At 36.5% G+C, this 22279-nt stretch overlaps 1 protein-coding gene across 1 annotated transcript; it reads right to left on the bottom strand.

Annotated features, from left to right (window-relative positions):
* Positions 1–457: 457 nt before the first annotated feature.
* Positions 458–17545, bottom strand: LOC128158980 (uncharacterized). Its single transcript, XM_052822001.1, has 12 exons — positions 17476–17545; positions 15694–15795; positions 11143–11236; positions 9157–9224; positions 8487–8605; positions 8213–8288; positions 6717–7288; positions 6156–6619; positions 5917–6012; positions 2827–2976; positions 2366–2599; positions 458–1605 (listed from the first exon to the last, which is right to left on the bottom strand). The coding sequence occupies exons 1-12, from the start codon at positions 17491–17493 to the stop codon at positions 1562–1564; spliced, it is 2037 nt and encodes a 678-aa protein (XP_052677961.1). The 5' UTR covers positions 17494–17545; the 3' UTR covers positions 458–1561.
* Between the last annotated feature and the right edge of the window lie 4734 nt (positions 17546–22279).

The following is a 22279-nucleotide window of genomic DNA, read 5'->3' as shown; positions in this document are numbered from 1 at the left end:
TACTAGTAGCCTTTTCCTATTAAGGTCACAGCATGCACTCAGCACTGATAAGCTCCTTAGAATTGTGTACTGGGGAAAAAGGGAAAGTTTAAGAAGGCTGCTTCTTTTAAAATGTCTCAAGTACATCACAGCGTGGTCTCAAAGGCGACCTGCTGTGGATTTTCACCTAGTCTATTGTTAAATGATTTTTCATTGAAGGAATTTAGTCATCCTTTAAATACTTGAATAAAAAAAAGTAATGGTTATAATTGTTAATTTTTGTTAAAATAGCAGTATAGTTTAGTACTACATATTCTTCACACAAAACCTGCTCTCACCGGCATGGTAACCTATCAATTACAAGACTGAATGAGATGAGGGTTCGCTATCATTAGTATTCCAAATTTTCAGTATGATACAGAATACTACATAGTTTACATGTTTATGTTGATTGGAAATGAAGAGCAAACTTGTGAACTTTGTAATTGCATGTACGCTTTATTCATGTTATTTACAAAGTGGGGCTGTGAAGCAACCACTGATAGATGTCAATCCCTGAGACACAAAAGATCTAGTTCAAGGTACATCAATGATTTATGTTAAACATGTATACTTAATTAATATCAAATGCATATTATCAAGAATTGGTGACAAATATCAAATGATCAAATTTTCATCAGAAAATAATAGGCAAGTATTCATACAACACTAAGGCACTTCTTTCCATATTTCTAATGGGATTACATATGAGCACATTAAATGAAAAAGAGACATCATTAAGTTCATTGATTATCTTTACACATATTAATCATTAACTAGACCATTTTTATCCATCAATAATTCTACAAAATATACACACAAAATAAGTTAGAATAAAAAATACTACAGTGCCAAATAATCATAATAATATAGATAATGTATATCAATGATAATTCTAGTACTCAATTCATGTTTTTTAATAAACCAGAAATAATGTTACAATCATCACATTTGATTACAAAATTACACACATCCCCACCCACCCTCATTTTGCAGTTGACAATTGCACAATTTTATAACATATGTGATTAATGCAATTTATATATATATTAAAACACAAATCCATATTCAATTTCTTCTTATTACTAAATCAATACCTGGGTATATGATACTTCAATTTTACAGTAAAAGGTTGATGCAGCAATATACAACTTAATGGTTGCATGTTACAAATGGAGTTCTCTTCACTAGTTAGAATAAAATTGTGCTGGTGTTAAGTTTCAATCCATGAAATGACAAAAATTGCATACAGCGGGTTTAGTTTGTACAAGTCAAATGCAAATGTAACATCAGTAGAAAACATGCAAGACTGGCTGCATGATAATGGTAGGTAATGATAGGCTAAATCATCTATGGTATGAAATGGATCAAAACTACTGCAGAGATACACATGTATCCGTTTGTGGCTGCTAGATATCACAAAAACCAGACAGATATCGGTCTATAGCTGATATCACAAGATCTGTAGCAGCATGATAGATATCATGATAGACATCTTGTCTGGTTTATACAGTTAATTGACTATACAGATATCTAGCAGATATTAGACATCCACTCGCCTTCTCTTCTGTACATTGCTGATATCATCTGAAATTGAAATACATGTAACAAGTTCATTGTCTTGAGTCACACCTGATTGTTCAATGATCAATGATTTGTTAAACACCATACACTTTGGAGTGCAAAGAAGTTGAAAACTAATGGACTAGATAGTTGGACATACACCTTTATGATTTGTGCATTCAAAGAAGTTGTATTAATACGGTATGACAATGAAAGTCTGGTTACACATTGTATAACTTGTGTTGTATCTGTATAATTTATGAAAGTCACAAGTATACCTGTTGCACATCGATTAACTTGTGTTGTATTTGTATTATCTATATATGAAGAGGTAAATGTTTGTGGGAAGGCAAAAGTGTCCTGGTTCCTGGTGATGTAATTCGCTGGTAGCAAGTTAGGGATAATTTAAGAAAATATTTAACAAATGCTTGTACAATATGTGATACAGTTGTGGAGATATCAATTTGTGGGCAAGGGTTACCCATGAAAGCCACAAGCATTGGTCCCCCATTGACAATGATGATTCCACAGTATTTAAATCATAAATACAATTTGAACTGCCCTAGTGAATATTGTGCCTGGAATGCCATTGTTTAAATTGTGATGAAATGAGAGTTGGTCAGTCTTGAGTATAATTTTTTCTGTACAGTACATGTGATGTATGTGTCGATTCTTCATGGTCCCTCACACATGTAACTTGTTTTGTACCTGACATATTCTGTACCTGTTTGGTTTGTGGTGGTTTGTATTGTACTTGTGTTACATGTGTTGGAAAGCTCTGTACCTGTGTGATTTGTGGCCTGGCGACTGGCTGCCTTGGTGACTGGGTAGTGATTGGTCATTGTGTTGGGGCGGTGTTGTACGGTGGTGGATTTGGTGGGAGTTCTCCCCCTTGACTCGGAGTTATACAGACTCTTACTTCCATTATGCTGCTTCTTGCCCGGACCATCCACTAAATGTTCCCCTGATGGGTCTATACTCTCTATGTCTAATGAGTTGTTCCAAATCTCTGTGTCCTCTGAAAATCAATATGACTTTCCCTGTTTAACATATTTGGACTGTGTGTCAGCCATATGGATTTCTCTGACCCAGGCTGCTTTATCACATAGAGTATTGCAAGAAGAATACCGGTTATCATTGGTTTTGCCTTATTTATACTGTAAACGTGACACCAAGCATTTTTTAATACTAGAACAGTGTTCCATGATATAAATTAAGAAAAAATTAATGCCTTAAAAATTTTACCATAATTTTCCTCAGGCAGGAGCTCTGGTTGGTTTGGGGAAGGTTCAGAGCTGCTCTGAGGTCGCGCCCTTGGCCCAACCTTGGGACTGGAGGCATGGATTGGTGGGCCAAGGCCATTAAAAGCTGGGGTAGAGGTAGCCATTGGGGGTCCTAACAGTCAAAAACAAGATGGGCATTATAAAGATAATTTTAAAAAGTGGCATTATAATGAACCCCATAAAGTGTACCAATAATATAATAAATAATCTGCATAGAGCTCTAAAGGTGATTTTAAAAAAAAATTATGCCAAAATCCACAAATATGTGTGTATACAAGCAAGTTCTCTCCTGCTTTATCGGGTTACAGACAGAAGAGTAAAGTCGAAAAATATTAGAGTAAGCAAAAAAAAACCACAACAATTTATTCCTGAGAGAAAGAAATAATGAAAGAAAAAACGATCCAATTTTCACACACAAGAGAACTGTTTCAAAGGCTCAACTGATAAAAGCATTCATTATATATCAATCAATTTTCCAGTCTTGACACTATTAATTTTAAAGAGTGTGATCCAATTTTCTGGATCACTACAATGTGCCTTCTGAACTCATACCACCATTCTCTGAAACTGATGATGTAGTGCACAAAAAATAACCGTGCATGAATCTAAGGTGAGTGAGGGAGAGTAAATTCAGGTTTTTTTAATTTACATCATAAATTTGCCAAAAATAGGCATGACAACATCTGTATTTAAGTGCACTATAAAAGATACCGTATAGATGGTTTTAGTTCAAAAGGTAATCAATGTAGAATAACAAGAAATCAACGGTGAACTGTACGCTCATAATTTACGCACATGTAACAATTCGTTGTGTCAAGTGTGCCGCTAACGCTGAGGGTAATAGAACGGATTATAAACTGAGGGAAATAGAACGGATTATAAACTGAGGGTAATAGAAGGAATTATAAACTGAGGGTAATAGAACTGATTATAAACTGAGGGTAATTGAACGGATTATAAACTGAGGGTAATAGAACGAATTATAAACTGAGGGTAATAGAACAAATTATAAACTGAGGGTAATAGAACAGATTATAAACTGAGGGTAATAGAACAGATTATAAACTGAGGGTAATAGAACAGATTATAAACTGAGGATAATAGAACAGATTATAAACTGAGGGTAATAGAATGGATTATAAATTGAGGGTAATAGAATGGATTATAAACTGAGGGTAATAGAACGAATTATAAACTGAGGGTAATAGAACAGATTATAAACTGAGGGTAATAGAACAAATTATAAACTGAGGGTAATAGAACAGATTATAAACTGAGGGTAATAGAATGAATTATAAACTGAGGGTAATAGAACAGATAATAAACTGAGGGTAATTGAACAGATTATAAACTGAGGGTAATAGAACGAATTATAAACTGAGGGTAATAGAACTGATTATAAACTGAGGGTAATTGAACGGATTATTAACTGAGGGTAATAGAACGAATTATAAACTGAGGGTAATAGAACTGATTATAAACTAAGGGTAATTGAACGGATTATAAACTGAGGGTAATAGAACGAATTATAAACTGAGGGTAATAGAACAGATTCAGAGTTCTTGAAATCTTTCGGTCCTGTCGGCAAGACCGATAAAAAAAACCAAGGACCGATTACTTGAGGTTGCCTGTCAGTCCAAATGACCGGTAGATATGGACAGAGTAACTTGCGAAAATATAACTAATTTTCATACTCACTGAGGAGATCCGAACGCATACGATAAATCTAGGGGAGTTTTTCGCGGTTTTTTTCGCTCTCTCTAGACTTATTATACATTTTCGGAACACCTCAGTAATTATTACTTCCGTTGCTTTCGATAAGTTTGGCGAGTATTTCGTACATATTGATACGGTGTGTTTATAATGCAGCTAACAGATGTAGTCAGACAATAGGAATAAGTCTTTCAATCATTTTCCAACCTAGATGTCGTCAGAAATCATGGGAGAAATTGGAGAACTTGTTTTAAACATAGCGTGAACTGAGGGCCCCCTATAAATCCAAGATGGCGAGTGTTGTCTCGTTACGTTTTTTCAATGTACATTGCATACATCGAAACAGGGTTTTCAGTGAATGTTTTTATTGCAATACACAGAAATACACACAAAAATCCCAATGTAATCATTTATAAATTTTTTCGGGAAATAAGAACTCCGCTATCTGACAACCGAGCCCTAGTTACATATGAGATGTGCAGAAAGAGAACAAGAAGAAAGTTGATAATGAGAGAGGGAAGGAAATAAAAATAATTAATGAAGTGATAAATAAGAATGTTTTCAGGAGCCAGAATGTGAAAGTTAGGAGAAATCAGATCAATTAAGGAAAAAAGAGAGAAATTAGAAGGCAAATATACTTGTAGTTTTTCATCTTTCTATTGAAAATGTTTGGACTGACAGAAATCAGTCTGGACTGACAAACTTCTGATGGTTGTCAGTCCAAATGACTGACAGTGGAAAAAAGATTTCAAAAACTCTGCAGATTATAAACTGAGGGTAATAGAATGGATTATAAACTGAGGGTAATAGAACGAATTAAAAACTGAGGGTAATAGAACGAATTATAAACTGAGGGTAATAGAATGGATTATAAACTGAGGGTAATAGAACGAATTAAAAACTGAGGGTAATAGAACGGATTATCAACTGAGGGTAATAGAATGGATTATAAACTGAGGTTAATAGAACGAAATATAAACTGAGGGTAATAGAACGAATTATAAACTGAGGGTAATAGAATGAATTATAAACTGTGTCTAAACCAATCAGATTTCAGAACTTATTACATGAAAGTGTAGTAATAATGTATATTAATTACTGTGAAGCAATGTACAATTAATTTTTCTACTGCCCTCATTATGGAGAACTCTGCCAAATTTGAAAAATATTACTGTCGGTTCGACTGTGAGTTTACCTATGGTGTTGATGGTGGTATTGTCTGTCTGTTCGACTGTGAGTTTACCTATGGTGTTGATGGTGGTATTGTCCGTCTGTTCGACTGTGAGTTTACCTAAGGTGTTGTTGGTGGTATTGTCTGTCTGTTTGACTGTGAGTTTACCTATGGTGTTGATGGTGGTATTGTCTGTCTGTTTGACTGTGAGTTTACCTATGGTGTTGATGGTGGTATTGTCTGTCTGTTTGACTGTGAGTTTACCTATGGTGTTGATGGTGGTATTGTCTGTCTGTTTGACTGTGAGTTTACTATGGTGTTGATGGTGGTATTGTCTGTCTGTTTGACTGTGAGTTTACCTATGGTGTTGATGGTGGTATTGTCTGTCTGTTTGACTTTGAGTTTACCTATGGTGTTGATGGTGGTATTGTCCGTCTGTTTGACTGTGAGTTTACCTATGGTGTTGATGGTGGTATTGTCCGTCTGTTTGACTGTGAGTTTACCTAAGGTGTTGATGGTGGTATTGTCTGTCTGTTTGACTGTGAGTTTACCTATGGTGTTGATGGTGGTATTGTCCATCTGTTTGACTGTGAGTTTACCTATGGTGTTGATGGTGGTATTGTCTGTCTGTTTGACTGTGAGTTTACCTATGGTGTTGATGGTGGTATTGTCTGTCTGTTTGACTGTGAGTTTACCTATGGTGTTGATTGTGGTATTGTCTGTCTGTTTGACCTTGAGTTTACCTATGGTGTTGATGGTGGTATTGTCCGTCTGTTTGACTGTTAACTTCTGCTTGAATTCCATCTGTTTCTGTCTCTGCCTCTGCAGTCTCTCCTGCTTAGCCTTTAAATCATCTTCATCCTCTCTAGAACTAATTAAACAGCACTTAAACATGTTAAAAATTCTTTAAAATATTTCTTTTGGACAAGTTTGAGTAATTCAGATAACCAATAGGTCCCTACACATACCTTGAGGGAGGTGCACTGATTGATTCAGGTTCAACTCTCTGCACAGACTGAGTCCGTTTGTGTCGTAGGTTCATTCCTGTCCCCACCCCATGGTTCAGAGGAAGGGAACCCCTCCTGACAAACTCTTGAGGGGGCTGGTCTTCCTCCCCCCCTAGAGCTACTTCAGCTGACACCCACTCTGTTTTTACTATCACTTCTGCATCCCGTGGGTTTATATTCTCTTTACTTGCCAGGCTGGTCCTTCCCGTCACACGAACACTTTCCGTTACCATGGACACCTTATTTCCTTCTCGGGAGTTACTATGTTTAGAAATGTTTTCATTTGAAGAGTTACTGGTGGTCACTGTTATATTGTCTCTAGATCCTATCCCTGTGTCTCTGGAATCTGTATCTGATGTCTGATTGGTTGTTGACACTGAATTTAAATTTCTTCCTAGATTTTGATTGGTCTGTTCAGAAGAAGCCATTCTCTGATTGGACAGTCTTCTGAGATTGGAATTTTTTCTTGCATGTTCGATGCCTTCATCTTGGTCAGTCTTCCTCATTCCCTCCAAGTCATAGACTCTTGCTGTCTACAAACAAAACAAATATCGTTAAGTTTGCTTATCTTAAAAAAAACTTCAAAGCAACCTGATCACTAGATAAAATACACAAAATTCTGATATCGGTAGCTTGTCATCGGAAGCTGTATGATATACATATATGTGGCTCTCAAAATTTATTGAATTTAGAATACAAAGAAATGTTCACCTGTTTTATTTATGTCCCTACCCTCTCATTCACAATAGGTGAATTCATTACTGCAAATTACTTCTGCTTCACCATAACTGTTTTTGGAAACACTGTTTTACAATTGGAACTATGAGAAAATTACCCTGCTTATGTAATACGACCGGTTTCGTTGTTTTGAAAAGGTTGAAGTGCTCTAAAATTATCATAAAACACATCTTTCATAATTTTTCAAGCATTCTCAACATAATTTATAAACAGGAGCCATCATCAAGGCACATTGCTTTTGGCTTGGATCTTTGAGGTATGGAACCTTACTTACGTTGGTATGATAATGTGTCTGAATACCAAGGATTACACACCACCATGTACTTACAGGTTGGTATGATAATGTGTCTGAATACCAAGGATTACACACCACCATGTACTTACAGGTTGGTATGATAATGTGTCTGAATACCAAGGATTACACACCACCATGTCCTGAATACCAAGGATTACACCCCACCATGTACTGAATACCAAGGATTACACACCACTATGTACTGAATACCAAGGATTACACACCACCATGTACTGAATACCAAGGATTACACACCACCATGTACTGAATACCAAGGATTACACACCACCATGTACTGAATACCAAGGATTACACACCACCATGTACTAAATACCAAGGATTACACACCACCATGTACTGAATACCAAGGATTACACCCCACCATGTACTGAATACCAAGGATTACACCCCACCATGTACTTACAGGTTTTGGGGCTCTGTTGATACACTTTAGATAGTCTTTGTCTGCCAAGCAGTTCCCCATGGAATTCCCAAAGCTCCTTCAATTGATACAGATTGTTACATTAACAAACTGCCAAACTAACAAAGAGATTTCTACATACAAAAAAAATTATCTGGTTCATTTAATACATGTTATCTTTGAGTTCATATTCTGAATTCATATTTGATAATCTTTTTTCATCACTTGAATTAGACTTAAACTATGTAATCAGTTTAATGATCACTTGAATACTTACTTGAGTGCCCGCTTGAGCCCATCAGTAACAGCTTCTTTCCTAGCTTTCTCAATGGACAGAGCTTTTGATTTCATTCCTTCACTAACGCCATACCCAATGTCTTCATGAAACACACCATCCTTATCAGGAGAAGAAAAAAATAACTGTTTTTACATATTTACTGTACGCCAAATGATAAACATGATAAATGGATCTTTAAATGATTGCATAAGATTTACCAATTTTTCAATGTTATTATCCTGGTACTTTTATATCTGTTGCAATGCAAAATCCCTGTAGACTCGGGTATTTTAGCTGTGTATTTGTGTATTGAAACCTGATAGGCTGGGGGGGGGGGGGGGGGGGGGGTAGATAGAATGTTCTATCGTTAAAATAAGAATAGTAAGTAAGAATATTGTTTGAACCACAAGGTATTTATTTCAATATTGAGTAAAAATGAAACCGATAATATTTTGAGACAGAGTATAGTTAATATATCAAACAAATTTTAACATTTCGAAATCTTTGATATTTTATATGTTAAAAGAGACATGGAACCATTGGTATAAAATATGCATCATTTATTTCCCTTTACTTGAACTTTTAACAAGACATCTTTAGTATATCGGTTAATGTTATTTGTGACAATCTTTATGTTCTCTTCAGCATTCCTAATCATCATGACACTAACCTTGAGCTGAACTTTGACAAAAGCACTGACTCCAACAAAGTACCTGCCTCCGCAGTGGTCTACAAAATCTGTCAAAGGATTGTAGTATACATCAAATGAACATTTAAAACAAGCATCTAATAAAAAGTCAAACATTTTGTATGTATATGCAAAGCAATGACTAATACTACATATAGTACTGCTGCTTTTCATTTTTTTTTCTTGCAACACAGTTACTAAGAAAAAAATAAATAAGTATCAAACCCGACGGTTGATGACAGGCTTGGGGCGAATTACATTGTAAAGTAATGCATTACATTACCATTACTTCATGAATTTGGGCATTAAATTACCATTACCATTACTTGATTTTCTTGAAGTAATGCATTACATTACCATTACATGAGTAAAGTAATGCATTACCATTACCATTACTTTTTTTTTAAATTAAAGCTAATAAAGAGTTTTTGCAAATGTTTCAAATATACAACACTCTTTAACATATCTACAGCTTCATGCCCAGTATCGTGTTCAAATTCAATGAATAAACAAGAGTCATTCTTTATTTGCTCAATATATAATAATATTGTGGCAATATGAACAACATATTACATAAGTAAAATGATATTTATAAACATTTGGCATGAAACAATATCAGATATGAAATAGAGACACAGGATAACATGCGTAACAAAAACAATTAATGAAATAATATTGCGGTTTTTAAAAGCTAAATATAGATATATTCCCAGATTACACAAATCTTTATAATTTTGGACACTTAATTTTATTAATTTTTAAACAGATGATTTTTCCCAGTTATAATTCTTAATACATTTTAGTCGTATTTCTTTTTACGGAGTACACTTGACAAAAGATTGCTGTTGCACTTTATGATCGAATTTTCAAAGGGTTCATCTTTTAACTGCATCCTGTTAGTTTGAAAATCTTCCCAGCTATACTAAATAAATGTTTTACAGGAGCAGTCGAAGCTTGGACTGAAAAGTACTGTTTGATGATCTTTATCTTAGGATATATTAAGTGCAATAATAGAAAAAATACATGAATCTTGTATTTTCTATCAGTCCAAACTAATGTACAGTGTAATTAATATACAAGAAAGAGAGAGAGAGAGAGACAGACAGACGAGAGAAAGAGAGAAAATAAGTAAGATTATTTTCAAATGGGTTATAATATTGGAAGTGATATTGATTTTCATCATGGATGGACAGTGCATTCATCATGCTTTCAAAGGTGCATGTCTGTCTCCTATTCTATTGTGACATAGCGAAGGGAAGGGGATTGGGGTGTTTAGCACTTCTTATAACAATAGATTGTTTTGATACTTAGATTATCCTGGGGGCATAGTGTGTTGTTGACACATTTCTTATTGAAGTGCAAACTAATTGGAGTAAATTGTTTAAATGATTAAAAACTCTTATCTTAATAACAACACTCTTAAAAATGTTATGAAATTGTGCTGTTATCTTTAGTAATATAAGTAATATAAATAATTCAAAAATGAATTTTAAAAAACTTTTTTTAATAAAACATGTACAATTAAAACATTTTTTTCTTAATTAGAATTCTTTCTTTCTTCTTTGAAAATAAATTGAATCAAATTCAATTTCAACTATTCATTTATTCATCACATTTTTTAACTGTTTAAAGTGAACATGCATAAATATGCATAGTAATGCAAAGTAATGCCATGTAATGCCAGCATTACACTAGATTTTGGAAAGTAATGCATTACATTAGCATTACTTGTAATGCTAATTTTGAGGCATTACACATTACTAGCATTACTTTGAAAACATGTAATGCATTGCAATGCATTACCATTACATTTAGCATTACCCCAAGCCTGGTTGATGATGAAATGATTTTGAAGACAGCAGTCAGTGAAGCTAAGATACAGAATCAGAATAAGTCCTTCATTACATATAGTTACTGCCGCAGATCTTATAATTATGTATACATGCTTTGATGTTTGTCTTCACTTACCGACAGTTTGCTGGGTCACAGAGTGAGACCAGCCATTGAAGCCAAACATTTCATTGGCCAGGTTGATGAGACGCCATCCCTCAATGTAAGCAAGCTGCAAGCATGAAAAAGACATAAAGTCAATCATTAGATAAAAGTAATATGAAACAAGTGTTTAATAAACACTATAATCCCCAAGTACAGAAACAATGAATAGTAAGTACAGTGATAATTTCATCCATTATACATACGGGTTAATAACTGAACCCTCACCTTCCTGAAAAACCTTGAACTAGTAAAATACCTTGGTGTCTATGGTATAAACTACTTTGATGGCTAGTCAAACAAGTGTCTATCTACGTCAAGGAGGGGACTGAAATCCATCATTTTAAAAAATGATTTCTTATCATGAAACTTCAAGTGTCTATCTACTCTAGCTTATAGATTTCACTAAAATAGACACTTTTTAGACCTTCAATTCCTAGAAATACCAATGTACCCATCCTCACGTGAGGGGTCCTGAGTCCACTACACGCCCATGAGTCGACTCAGGATCCTGATGGTGTGAGGATGCAACGTACCAATATATATCAATATATTGAGAGCGGATATATTGCCTGACGGTAACACACCTGTTAATCTAGTAACATATAAATTGATTAACGGATCAATTTGCAGTTGTGGAAAGACTCTGAAGAACGCAAGGGGGCTGAAGATTCATATGGCAAAGATGGGGTGCAGACCAAATCAACGGCTGGCACAACGCACAGGGCAACCTGATGAGACGGAGGAGGAGGTGGTCCAGGACTCAGACCAAAGTGACCACAGCGTCCAAGTGCCAGACAGCGAGGAAGTCGACCAGCAGGTTCCAGAGGATCACAGCCAGGCGATGCCAGAGCCCAGTATTGATACAAAATCTGGAGAACGGAAGCAGAAAATCAGGTGGCCACCTAATAACAACAAAGCAGATTGGGATCAATTTGATTTTGATGTAGATTCAATCCTGAACACATCATTGGCTGGAGGAGTAGACAAAAAGGTGGAGGCCATGGCCACAATAATGTACAATGTGGGAAAGGAGAGATTCGGTTTGGAAGAGGTCAGGCAGAAACAACAGAAATCAACTGGGCACAGAAATAGACGACAACAGGAAAGAGCGTCGATAAGGAGAGATTTGAGGCAGTTGTCAAAGAGATACAGAGTCGCACCCGAAGAGGAAAGAGCAGCTTTGGCGGAGCTAAGACAAGGCATGAGAGAACGACTGAAGATACTGAACAGGGCAGAAAGGAGCAGGAAGAGGAGGAAAGAGAGGGCCAGAGCAAGAGCAAGGTTTACAGCAAACCCATTTCAATTTACATCAAAGCTGTTAGGGAAGAAAAGCTCAGGAAAGCTGCTGGCTGAGAAAGCAGAAGTGGAAAACCATCTAAAAGAAGTCCACAGTGATGAGAAGAGGGATGAAGAATTGCCTGAGCAACCCAAACTTATTCAAGTATGTGAACCAGAACACATCTTCGATGAAAGCGAACCTACGGCCAAAGAGGTGAGAGATGTCATCCAGAAAGCAAGAGCAGCATCAGCGCCAGGACCAAATGGTATTCCATATAAAGTTTACAAGAACTGCCCAAGGCTGACAAGACGTCTATGGAAACACATCCGGGTCATTTGGAGAAGAGGTCGCCTGGCAGACAGCTGGAATCAGGCAGAGGGCTGCTACATCCCCAAGGAGGAGAATTCCAAGAACCTGTCGCAGTTCCGAACTATATCACTCTTGAACGTAGAAGGGAAGATCTTGCTCTCAGTAATGGCTAACCGCATGACAAGATACATGTTGGACAACAACTATGTGGACATAGCAGTGCAGAAAGGGGGAGTCCCAGGTGTATCAGGCTGCATTGAGCACACAAGCGTTCTCACTCAAATTATTAGGGAGGCCAGAGAAGGAAAAGGGGAGTTAGCTGTTATTTGGTTAGATCTTGCCAATGCCTATGGATCAATGCCACATAAACTTGTGCAGCTAACCTTGGAGAAGTATCATGTTCCAGCAAAGACAAGACATCTATTAGAGGAATATTTCAACAGACTGGAGTTGAGATTCTCCATTGGAGATTACACAACCTCATGGCAACGACTAGAAGTTGGTATAGTCACTGGCTGTACAATCTCAGTCATACTATTCGCAGCAGCTATGAACCTACTGGTGAAATCAACAGAGAAGATGAGTAGAGGCCCATGGATGAGAGCAGGCATACGTCAACCACCAGTGCGTGCATTCATGGATGATATGACAATCAGTACTAAGACTGCAATTGAAGCAAGATGGACGCTCAAAGAAATAGAAGAGCTTATCAGTTGGGCTAGGATGAAAATCAAACCATCAAAGTCTAGAAGTCTGGTGCTGAAGAAAGGAAGGGTGACAAACTACGACTTCCAGCTTGGACAGGAGATAATCCCATCAGTCTCGGAGAAGCCAGTGAAATGCCTGGGGAAGTATTTTGATGACACACTGAGGGACACCAAGAACACAACCAACACTGTAGAACAACTACAACAGTGGATGGAGGCAATAGACAAAAGTGGACTGCCAGGAAAATACAAAACCTGGATATACCAGCATGGAGTACTCCCTCGGATTTTGTGGCCTTTGCAGGTGTACGATGTACCAATGTCCCGGGTAGAAGCTATGGAGCGCCTGACTACAAAATTCCTTCGCCGATGGCTAGCAATACCACAGTGCTTTAGTAGCGTGGGACTCTACAGTGTAGGGACTAAACTACAATTACCGCTATCATCTCTTGTCGAAGAATACAAGGTTACCAAAGTGCGACAACATCTAACACTTAGAGACAGTAAAGATGAGAAGGTGCGCGGAGCCAGGGTGAATCTAGAAGCAGGCAGGAAGTGGTCTGTTCAAGACACAGTCCGGGAAGCAGAGTTACGCCTGAAGCAAGCAGACATTGTGGGAAATGTAGCAGTCGGAAGACTGGGCCTGGGAACAATTACATCAACCAGATGGAGAACAGCAGGCAAAGGAGTGCAAAGGAAGCTAGTGCAAAAGGAAGTCCGGGTGATGGAGGAAGACTCAAGAATGGTTAAAGCAGTAGGCATGAAGAAACAAGGAAGCTGGATGAATTGGGAAGCAGTAAGGCAGAGGAAAGTGACCTGGAATGACATGTGGTCGATGGAGCCAAACAGATTGCAGTTTCTCCTAAGATCAGTATATGATGTGCTACCAAGTCCAACAAATTTGGCAGTATGGGGCTTAACTGAGGACCCCAATTGCAAACTTTGTGGAAAACCAGCAAATTTGGAGCATATATTGTCATCATGCTCCGTAGCATTGTCTGAAGGCCGATATACATGGCGGCATGACCAGATACTTTCGGTGCTTGCAGACTCTCTCGAAAAAGCCAGGAAGAGACCACCACCAAAGGACAAGCGGCTCAAGTTCATCAACTTTGTAAGAGCAGGAGAGAGGGAGAAGACAGGCAGCACTGGGGAGGGTAGAGGACTTCTTGGCACGGCAGGAGACTGGCAAATGCGAGCTGACCTGAAAACCAGAATGCAATTCCCAACGGAAGTAGCATCCACCAACAAGCGACCTGACATAGTGATCTGGTCTCCGTCAAGTAGGCAAGTCATTATAGTGGAGCTGACAGTTCCTTGGGAGGAGAGAATGGAAGACGCATATGAGCGGAAAATGGGGAAATATCAGGAGCTTGTGGCAGATTGTCAGGAGAGAGGGTGGAGAGTATGGTGTTTCCCAGTGGAGGTTGGCACGCGGGGCTTTGTTGGACAATCCTTGTGGCGAGCCCTGAGAGTCATCGGAGTTATTGGGTTAGAGAGAAGACAGCTCATAGGGCGACTAAGCAGAGAGGCAGAAATAGCATCGCTATGGTTGTGGAGAAGAAGAGAGGGACAGTGGGGAAGACAGTGAGAGACAATTGTGAATGTAAGATCATTTCACAGGCGGATAGCTGGATGGTCCCGGGCTGGGAGCTGATCACCCCAGTCGGCGCACCTCTGGAGGTTGTAGTGGACAGCGCCGAAACAACCGAGGAAGGAGGATCCACCTGATGACGGGATCATCACGCATCTATACCACCAAGATGTTTACAGGTACAAGCAATAATTCTGCTAAATATCATGAGTATGTCAAAAACAGTATCTTTTTTTTTTACAACAATGCATGATTTACTGGTTGAAAGCTACGACTCAAAACAGGAGTGAGAGCAAACTCTAAATCTGAACACAGTCAAGAGGGAGCCCATTTGACAATTTTTTACTATATCATGTATATACTGTAGATTCTTTATTTTACGCAGGTACTTAATTCCGCAAATCAGCCGTTTTCCATCAAATCACGAGAACATAACATTGCAAATGCCGAATTTTTATCATAGTTTTACGTAGTTTACATATATGTCCAATAAATAAAAGCAAGATTTTAATTATAATTTAAAATTCGTGAGGTGCTCTTCTCTTGATTCATCATTCTACGCGGATTCCTCGCGCTTAATTAGGAATATACAGTAATACACGTTAGTTCTTATTCTCAGATGTTTATTCACTTACCCTTTGACCTCCAGCTCCGGCACGCTGACTGATGAACTCAGGGCCAAGCTTCTGCCTCAGGGCATTTTGTATGGCATCTTGTTCTTCTGGTGAATATTCAATCTGAAACCATATCTTATATTACTGGAAACTATTATTTTAGTTCAGAAAAAAAAATTGCCAGAGAGTAAAAATGTGATTCATACTTCACATAAATGTATGTTTGTTCGACCTATAATGCTTTTGTTCAATGCACTGTTCACCCTAATTTCTGTTCACCTGAAAGTCTGTTCACCCTAAATTTGTTTGCCTAAGGTCTGTTTCCCACAGATTTTAAAACATTTGATGTAAAATGATTGTTCTTAGTAAATAGGGTATCAAATATATTATATCACAAAATAATTTATTCTATAATCAGACTAACATAAATGCATGGTCTATGTCAAAATAAAACATTGATTACGAATGAAATTCTTTCATTGATAAAATGACGGCTATTAAATATTTTTCTAAATCAAAAGAGCTGTTTCTTATTTCCTTTTCAGGCCCATTATATTATATATATACCGGTATATCACGTCCTCATTTCGTCAGTTGTTTTCAAAACAACAAAACACGAACATAAAGAAAGAGGCTATCTACAAATCAACCGATTATGTTTTCAGAAAATAGACAGTGCATTTTTGATAACTAAATTTAGAACAAAAGATATTTTAAAATAAAATATACAAAAGGGTAAACAGGATATGGAGCAAACAAGGTATAGGGTGAACGATAATTATGGCGAACACTCTGATGAACATGTAGGTTGATAGGGCAAACAAACCCTTGCTTTAACCCTCTCTATGAAGCACAATTTTATTTGAGCCCCTTTAAATGAGATTTTTTTTTGCACTAGAACAACTTGCATGTCTATGATGAGTTACCGTATATATTCTTAATTATTTGTTCCTGAAGACTAAATTGATGAAAATTGGTAATCTTATCTGTATTTCTGTGTATTGCAAAACATTCACTGAAAACCTCCGTTTCAATTACTTTATATCAAATTACTGAATACAGGCAGAGTTTTCAATAGCTTGCGTGAATGCTCAATGGGATACATACGTACAATTTGGTTGGCCAGGTATTACATCAAGTCTGAATCTAGGTTGTGGGGTTACACAAGTGTAATGTGGGTTAATTATGTATTTTTCCTGCAATGTTGCCACCTTCATATCCCGCATGAATCACCAAAGAAAGCATTTTTTTGTTTAAGTAATCACACGACCTAGATTAAGACCTAATGTGACACCTGGCTGACCAAATTGTATACCCTACTGAGCAATCCAGCAAGCTATTGAAAACTCTACGACAGTCTGTAATTCGCTGTTACAAAAAGTGTGTTCAATGTTCTCTGCTGTTTTTATTGGCCTGTCCCTTTTTCTTTTGCCATCAGTAGTCTAGGAGGTGCTTTGGTATCATCAGACATGAATGATGTGCTGTTTTTCCTTTTTAACATATTCGTTTAATACTCTTGTAACATGGATGAAACAGGATTAAAACATGATTGAAACAAGGGTTTTCAGTGAATGGTTTTATGACAATATAGAAATGCAGATAAGATTACCAATTTTAATAAATTTTGTCATCATGAACCAATAATTAAGAACTCAACTATCCGACAACCGAGCCCATGTGGGCGAAAAACTGTCAACACGACACGGTCATATGTCGTATGAAAAAGTGAAACTTGAGAAGCTGCATTATTATTGATTGAGACGGTTGATTAAGCATTTCTTGAATTATCAAATCAATGAAAACCTGTCCAAATGAAGCCATCCTATTCTCATCGTGTTTACATTCTTGAATAATGGCGCCGTACTGATCGAACCAATCAAAATGAAATAATTTTTACGAACATCTCATTGAAAATAGAAAAAACGAATAATTTAAACCAAAATTAAATAAGACCGAATTATGGATATTTCAACACATTTTTTTACAATATGTCATCCTCAAATCTGGCTCACACTTCACTCTAGCCATGTACCAATTTGGCCTCACTGACCACCACCCCCCCCCCCCGAGATATAATTTTACTAGCAAAAAAAATTTTTTTTTAACTTTTTTATGCGGAGATTTTTTTAATTTTTTTTTTTTTTACCACTTCTTAATTAGTTAAACTTCTATTTTGAAAAATAACCCCCCTCTCCAGGGTCTAGAAACCTCCAGGAGGCAATTCCAAACAAACCTTTTTTTTAGGACGGCCTTATTTTGGCTGGGTTATATCAGGGACGTATACATGGTATATACTATAGTATATACGTCCCTGGTTATATGCATGTAGAGGTGGATATTTGTGACTTATTCTTGTCCGGGTCATATTTTAACTTCCCTCTGTCCAATTTGGCCCATACTTTACCCATATCTAATGTCATTGAGAAAAACGGCGTGCGCAGACCTATAAAAAAACTATTCCTCACCACTTATAAATGTTCAAGGTCACAGCATATCTTTGTCATGCTTTGTCAATAAGATACCATCCTTCCTCTTGGCCCATTCCTCCTAATTCTTCACCCATAGACCGAGCGATTGTCGGATAAATGATGTGCAATTACCTTGAACTAAATGTCTAATTCAGAGGTCAGAGGTTTAGAGGTCAAGCTACATGTACATGTAGGTCTAATCACACTCATCTTAATGTACTTCATATCAAAGTGGATCCTGGCCATCTAAAATGGTCCACATCTCTACTTTTAAAACGAATGTTGAATTATTGTCACAGCTAATGCCAGTCATGACACTTCACTCTATACCTGTATAGATTACCAATTGAAACACCCATGCCAGTGGCGTCGGAAACAAATTGAAAGTGTGTTTGTGGGATGGGGGGGGGGCGGGGGGGGGGGGCTATATCCCCCCCCCCCCATGCATGCAGTTATCGAAGTATTCATAAAAGTCAATCATATGAAACTATACTTGAATAATATAAAGCTTCATGTTATTTAATAATAATTAATTTCATTGAAAATTGATTATTAGGGTCTTCCGTTTCCAACGGAAGACCCTCTTGTTATTCTTCGGTTTCTTTTTATTATTATTAGGGTCTTCCGTTTCCAACGGAAGACCCTCTTGTTATTCTATTGTTTCTTTTTATTATTATTAGGGTCTTCCGTTTCCAACGGAAGACCCTCTTGTTATTCTTCGGTTTCTTTTTATTATTATTTTTTTTCTTTTTCTTTTTTTTCTGACTCCTTTTCGGCTTCATAACTCAAAAAGTTTTCAACTTATTTAAAGGAAACTTTCAGGGATTATGTGCAATTATAATGCCTCAAAGATGTTTAAGTTTCCATAACAACGTCACTTCCGTTTTCACGTTACGTCATTTTTAAACTTTAAAAAAAGTCATTTTGTCCGCGACATTTCTCAAAAATGCTTTAAGATAGAGTCTTGAAATTTTCTGTGGTTATGAATTTGGCAATTTACATGTGCAATAAGGCTGGAAATAAAAATCCGTCACTTCCGGTCGAAACCGGAAGTGAAACAAATTTTTCGAAAAAATGAATTTTCTGATCTAATCAAAAATGAATATGTGTTTCGTAGAGCTTATTAAGCTGAATCTAACACTGAAAGCCGTTTTCAAATCGGACGATGCATTACAGAGAAATCGGGGTTTAAAAATTGATTTTTCCGGAAATTTTGATTCCGCGTCCTTGGTTTAAAAAATAGCGTAATGTTCAAAGTAAAATTAACTCGTACCAAAAATAATTGCTAAGTCGTACTTGAACACATTCGGATTTTTTTTGTTAAGTCGTTCTTGAAATCGGAAATGTTTTTGTTAAGTCGTACTTAAAATCATTCGGATTTTGTTAAGTCGTACCAGGAATATTCGATTTTTTCATCTTTTTATTTTAGCTACTCTTGTTATTGGTTTAAGAGCTCTGCTTCTTACAGGAACTTCTAGCTTTACTTCCGACATTAAAGGAAGACCCACTCGTTGCTTTGCAACGAGCTTTGCTCTAGTTATTATTCTTTTTCTTTTCTTCTGACTCCTTTTTTGCTTCATAACTCAAAACGTTTTAAACCGATCTTGATGAAATTTTCAGAGATTTTTGCAAGTTGGCGTCCCTCAAAAATGTAAAAGTTTTAAAGAGAACGTCACCTCCGTTTTGACGTGACGTCATTTTTAAAAATTTCAAAAAGTCATTTTGTCCCGGACTTTTCTCAAAAACGCTTTAAGATAGAAGCTTGAAATTTTCAATGGTTATGATTTGGTCGATTTACCTCTGTAATAAGGCTCGAAATGAAAATCTGTCACTTCCGGTCCAAACCGGAAGTGAAACAAATTTTTCGAAAAAATTAATTTTCTGATCAAATCAAAAATGAATATGTGTTTTGTAGAGCTTATTAAGCTGAATCTAACACTGATAGCCGTTTTAAAATCGGACGATGCATTACAGAGATATCGGGGTTTAAAAATTGATTTTCCCGGAAATTTTGATTCCGCGTCCTTGGTTTAAAAAATAGCATAATGTTTATCGTAAAGTTAACTCGTACCAAAAATAATTGTTAAGTCGTACTTAAACACATTCGGATTTTTTTTGTTAAGTCGTTCTTAAAATCAAAAAGGTTTTTGTTAATTCGTACTTAAAATCATTCGGATTTTGTTAAGTCGTACCAGGAATAATTCGATTTTTTTCATCTTTTTCTTTTTATTACTCTTGTTATTGGTTTAAGAGCTCTGCTTCTTACAGGAACTTCCAGCTTTACTTCTGGCATTAACGGAAGACCCACTCGTTGCTTTGCAACGAGCTTTGCTCTAGTTTTTTTTCTTTTTCTTTTTTTTCTGACTCCTTTTCGGCTTCATAACTCAAAAAGTTTTTAACTTATTTAAAGGAAACTTTCAGGGATTATGTGCAATTATACTGCCTCAAAGATGTTAAAGTTTCCATAACAACGTCACTTTCGTTTTGACGTCACGTCATTTTTAAACTTTAAAAAAAGTCATTTTGTCCGCGACATTTCTCAAAAACGCTTTAAGATAGAATCTTGAAATTTTCTGTGGTTATGAATTTGGCAATTTACATGTGCAATAAGGCTGGAAATAAAAATCCGTCACTTCCGGTCAAAACCGGAAGTGAAACAAATTTTTCGAAAAAATGAATTTTCTGATCAAATCGAAAATGAATATGTGTTTTGTAGAGCTTATTAAGCTGAATCTAACACTGATAGCCGTTTTAAAATCGGACGATGCATTACAGAGATATCGGGGTTTAAAAATTGATTTTTCCAGAAATTTTGTTTCCGCGTCCTTGGTTTAAAAAATAGCGTAATGTTCAAAGTAAAGTTAACTCGTACCATTAATAATTGTTAAGTCGTACTTGAACACATTCGGGTTTTTTTGGTTAAGTCGTTCTTGAAAGCAGGAAGGTTTTTGTTAAGTCGTACTTAAAATCATTCGAATTTTGTTAAGTCGTACCAGGAATAATTCGATTTTTCATCTTTTTATTTTAGTTACTCTTGTTATTGGTTCAAGAGCTCTGCTTCTTACAGGAACTTCCAGCTTTACTTCCGACATTAACGGAAGACCCACTCGTTGCTTTGCAACGAGCTTTGCTCTAGTTTTGAATTGATATTCATGTAGAGACTAATAATTTCGCATCTCAAAACTTTGCATATTATTGAGCGCCAAAAAAAAATCGAGAAAAAAAAATGTTCTATATATTTATTGACAAAGCATCAACTTCAAGGTACATCATATGAAAATTAAATGATAATGATAATAGATCGTGAGCTGCATGCATACAAGAGGATCAGTCAGGTTTTGTTTTTTCAGTTCAGTGTATCCTCTCAGGATGATATGCAATTTACGTAGATTTAAAATCAAAAAGTTTCAAAGTGCGGGATCCGCGTTGACGGTATACTGTAAAATATCGATTTAAGGAATGATTGTAAAAAATCGTTTATATGATTTTTTATGACCATGTCTCGGAATTCAAGTGTTTAAATTAAATGTCATTATCAGAGACATGTTATTTATGTCTGTGGTCTGGTCACCATAAAGATGAATCTCCAAACTATTACCAACAACAGAGACATAAATAACGTCTATGTCTACGTTTATGTCTCTGCCAACAACCACCGCAAAAATCACTGTACTGAGATAACAAAATTATTCCAAATTAACCAGATGATTCAAATCCAAACCCTGTGTACGTACAGGAATTTCATGATAAGATGAAAAAAAATAATTAAACTTTAAATTTATAATCGTTTTTAAAACCTGATGATTTTGTTTAAACTTCCCCTCCCCAATATGTTTCTCGCAGCAAACATTTTTCTTAAATTTACATATAGGAAATATAATTTTAAAAGAGTTGCCCTCCTTCCATATTTTTTGTGGGGTATACAAAACTGTAGTGAAATGATTCAAAATTAACGTTTAAGTAGAAGTTCGATAGGTTTGTTACGGTCTACATTACCCCCCCCCCCCCTCCCCCCCCCCCCCCAATTTACGGATTGAAAATTGGCGGATTATTTATTTATCTATTTATTAGCGCATACCACGATTTCGGTAAAGTTTGGCCCCACCCTACTTTCAAAAATGATGATTTGTACATGTTCT

This window comes from Crassostrea angulata, chromosome 8, assembly GCF_025612915.1.
Source record: "Crassostrea angulata isolate pt1a10 chromosome 8, ASM2561291v2, whole genome shotgun sequence".
Lineage (NCBI taxonomy): Eukaryota > Metazoa > Mollusca > Bivalvia > Ostreida > Ostreidae > Magallana > Magallana angulata.
The sequence above is the reverse complement of the archived record's forward strand: the minus strand, read 5'-3'. Positions and strand labels throughout refer to the sequence as shown.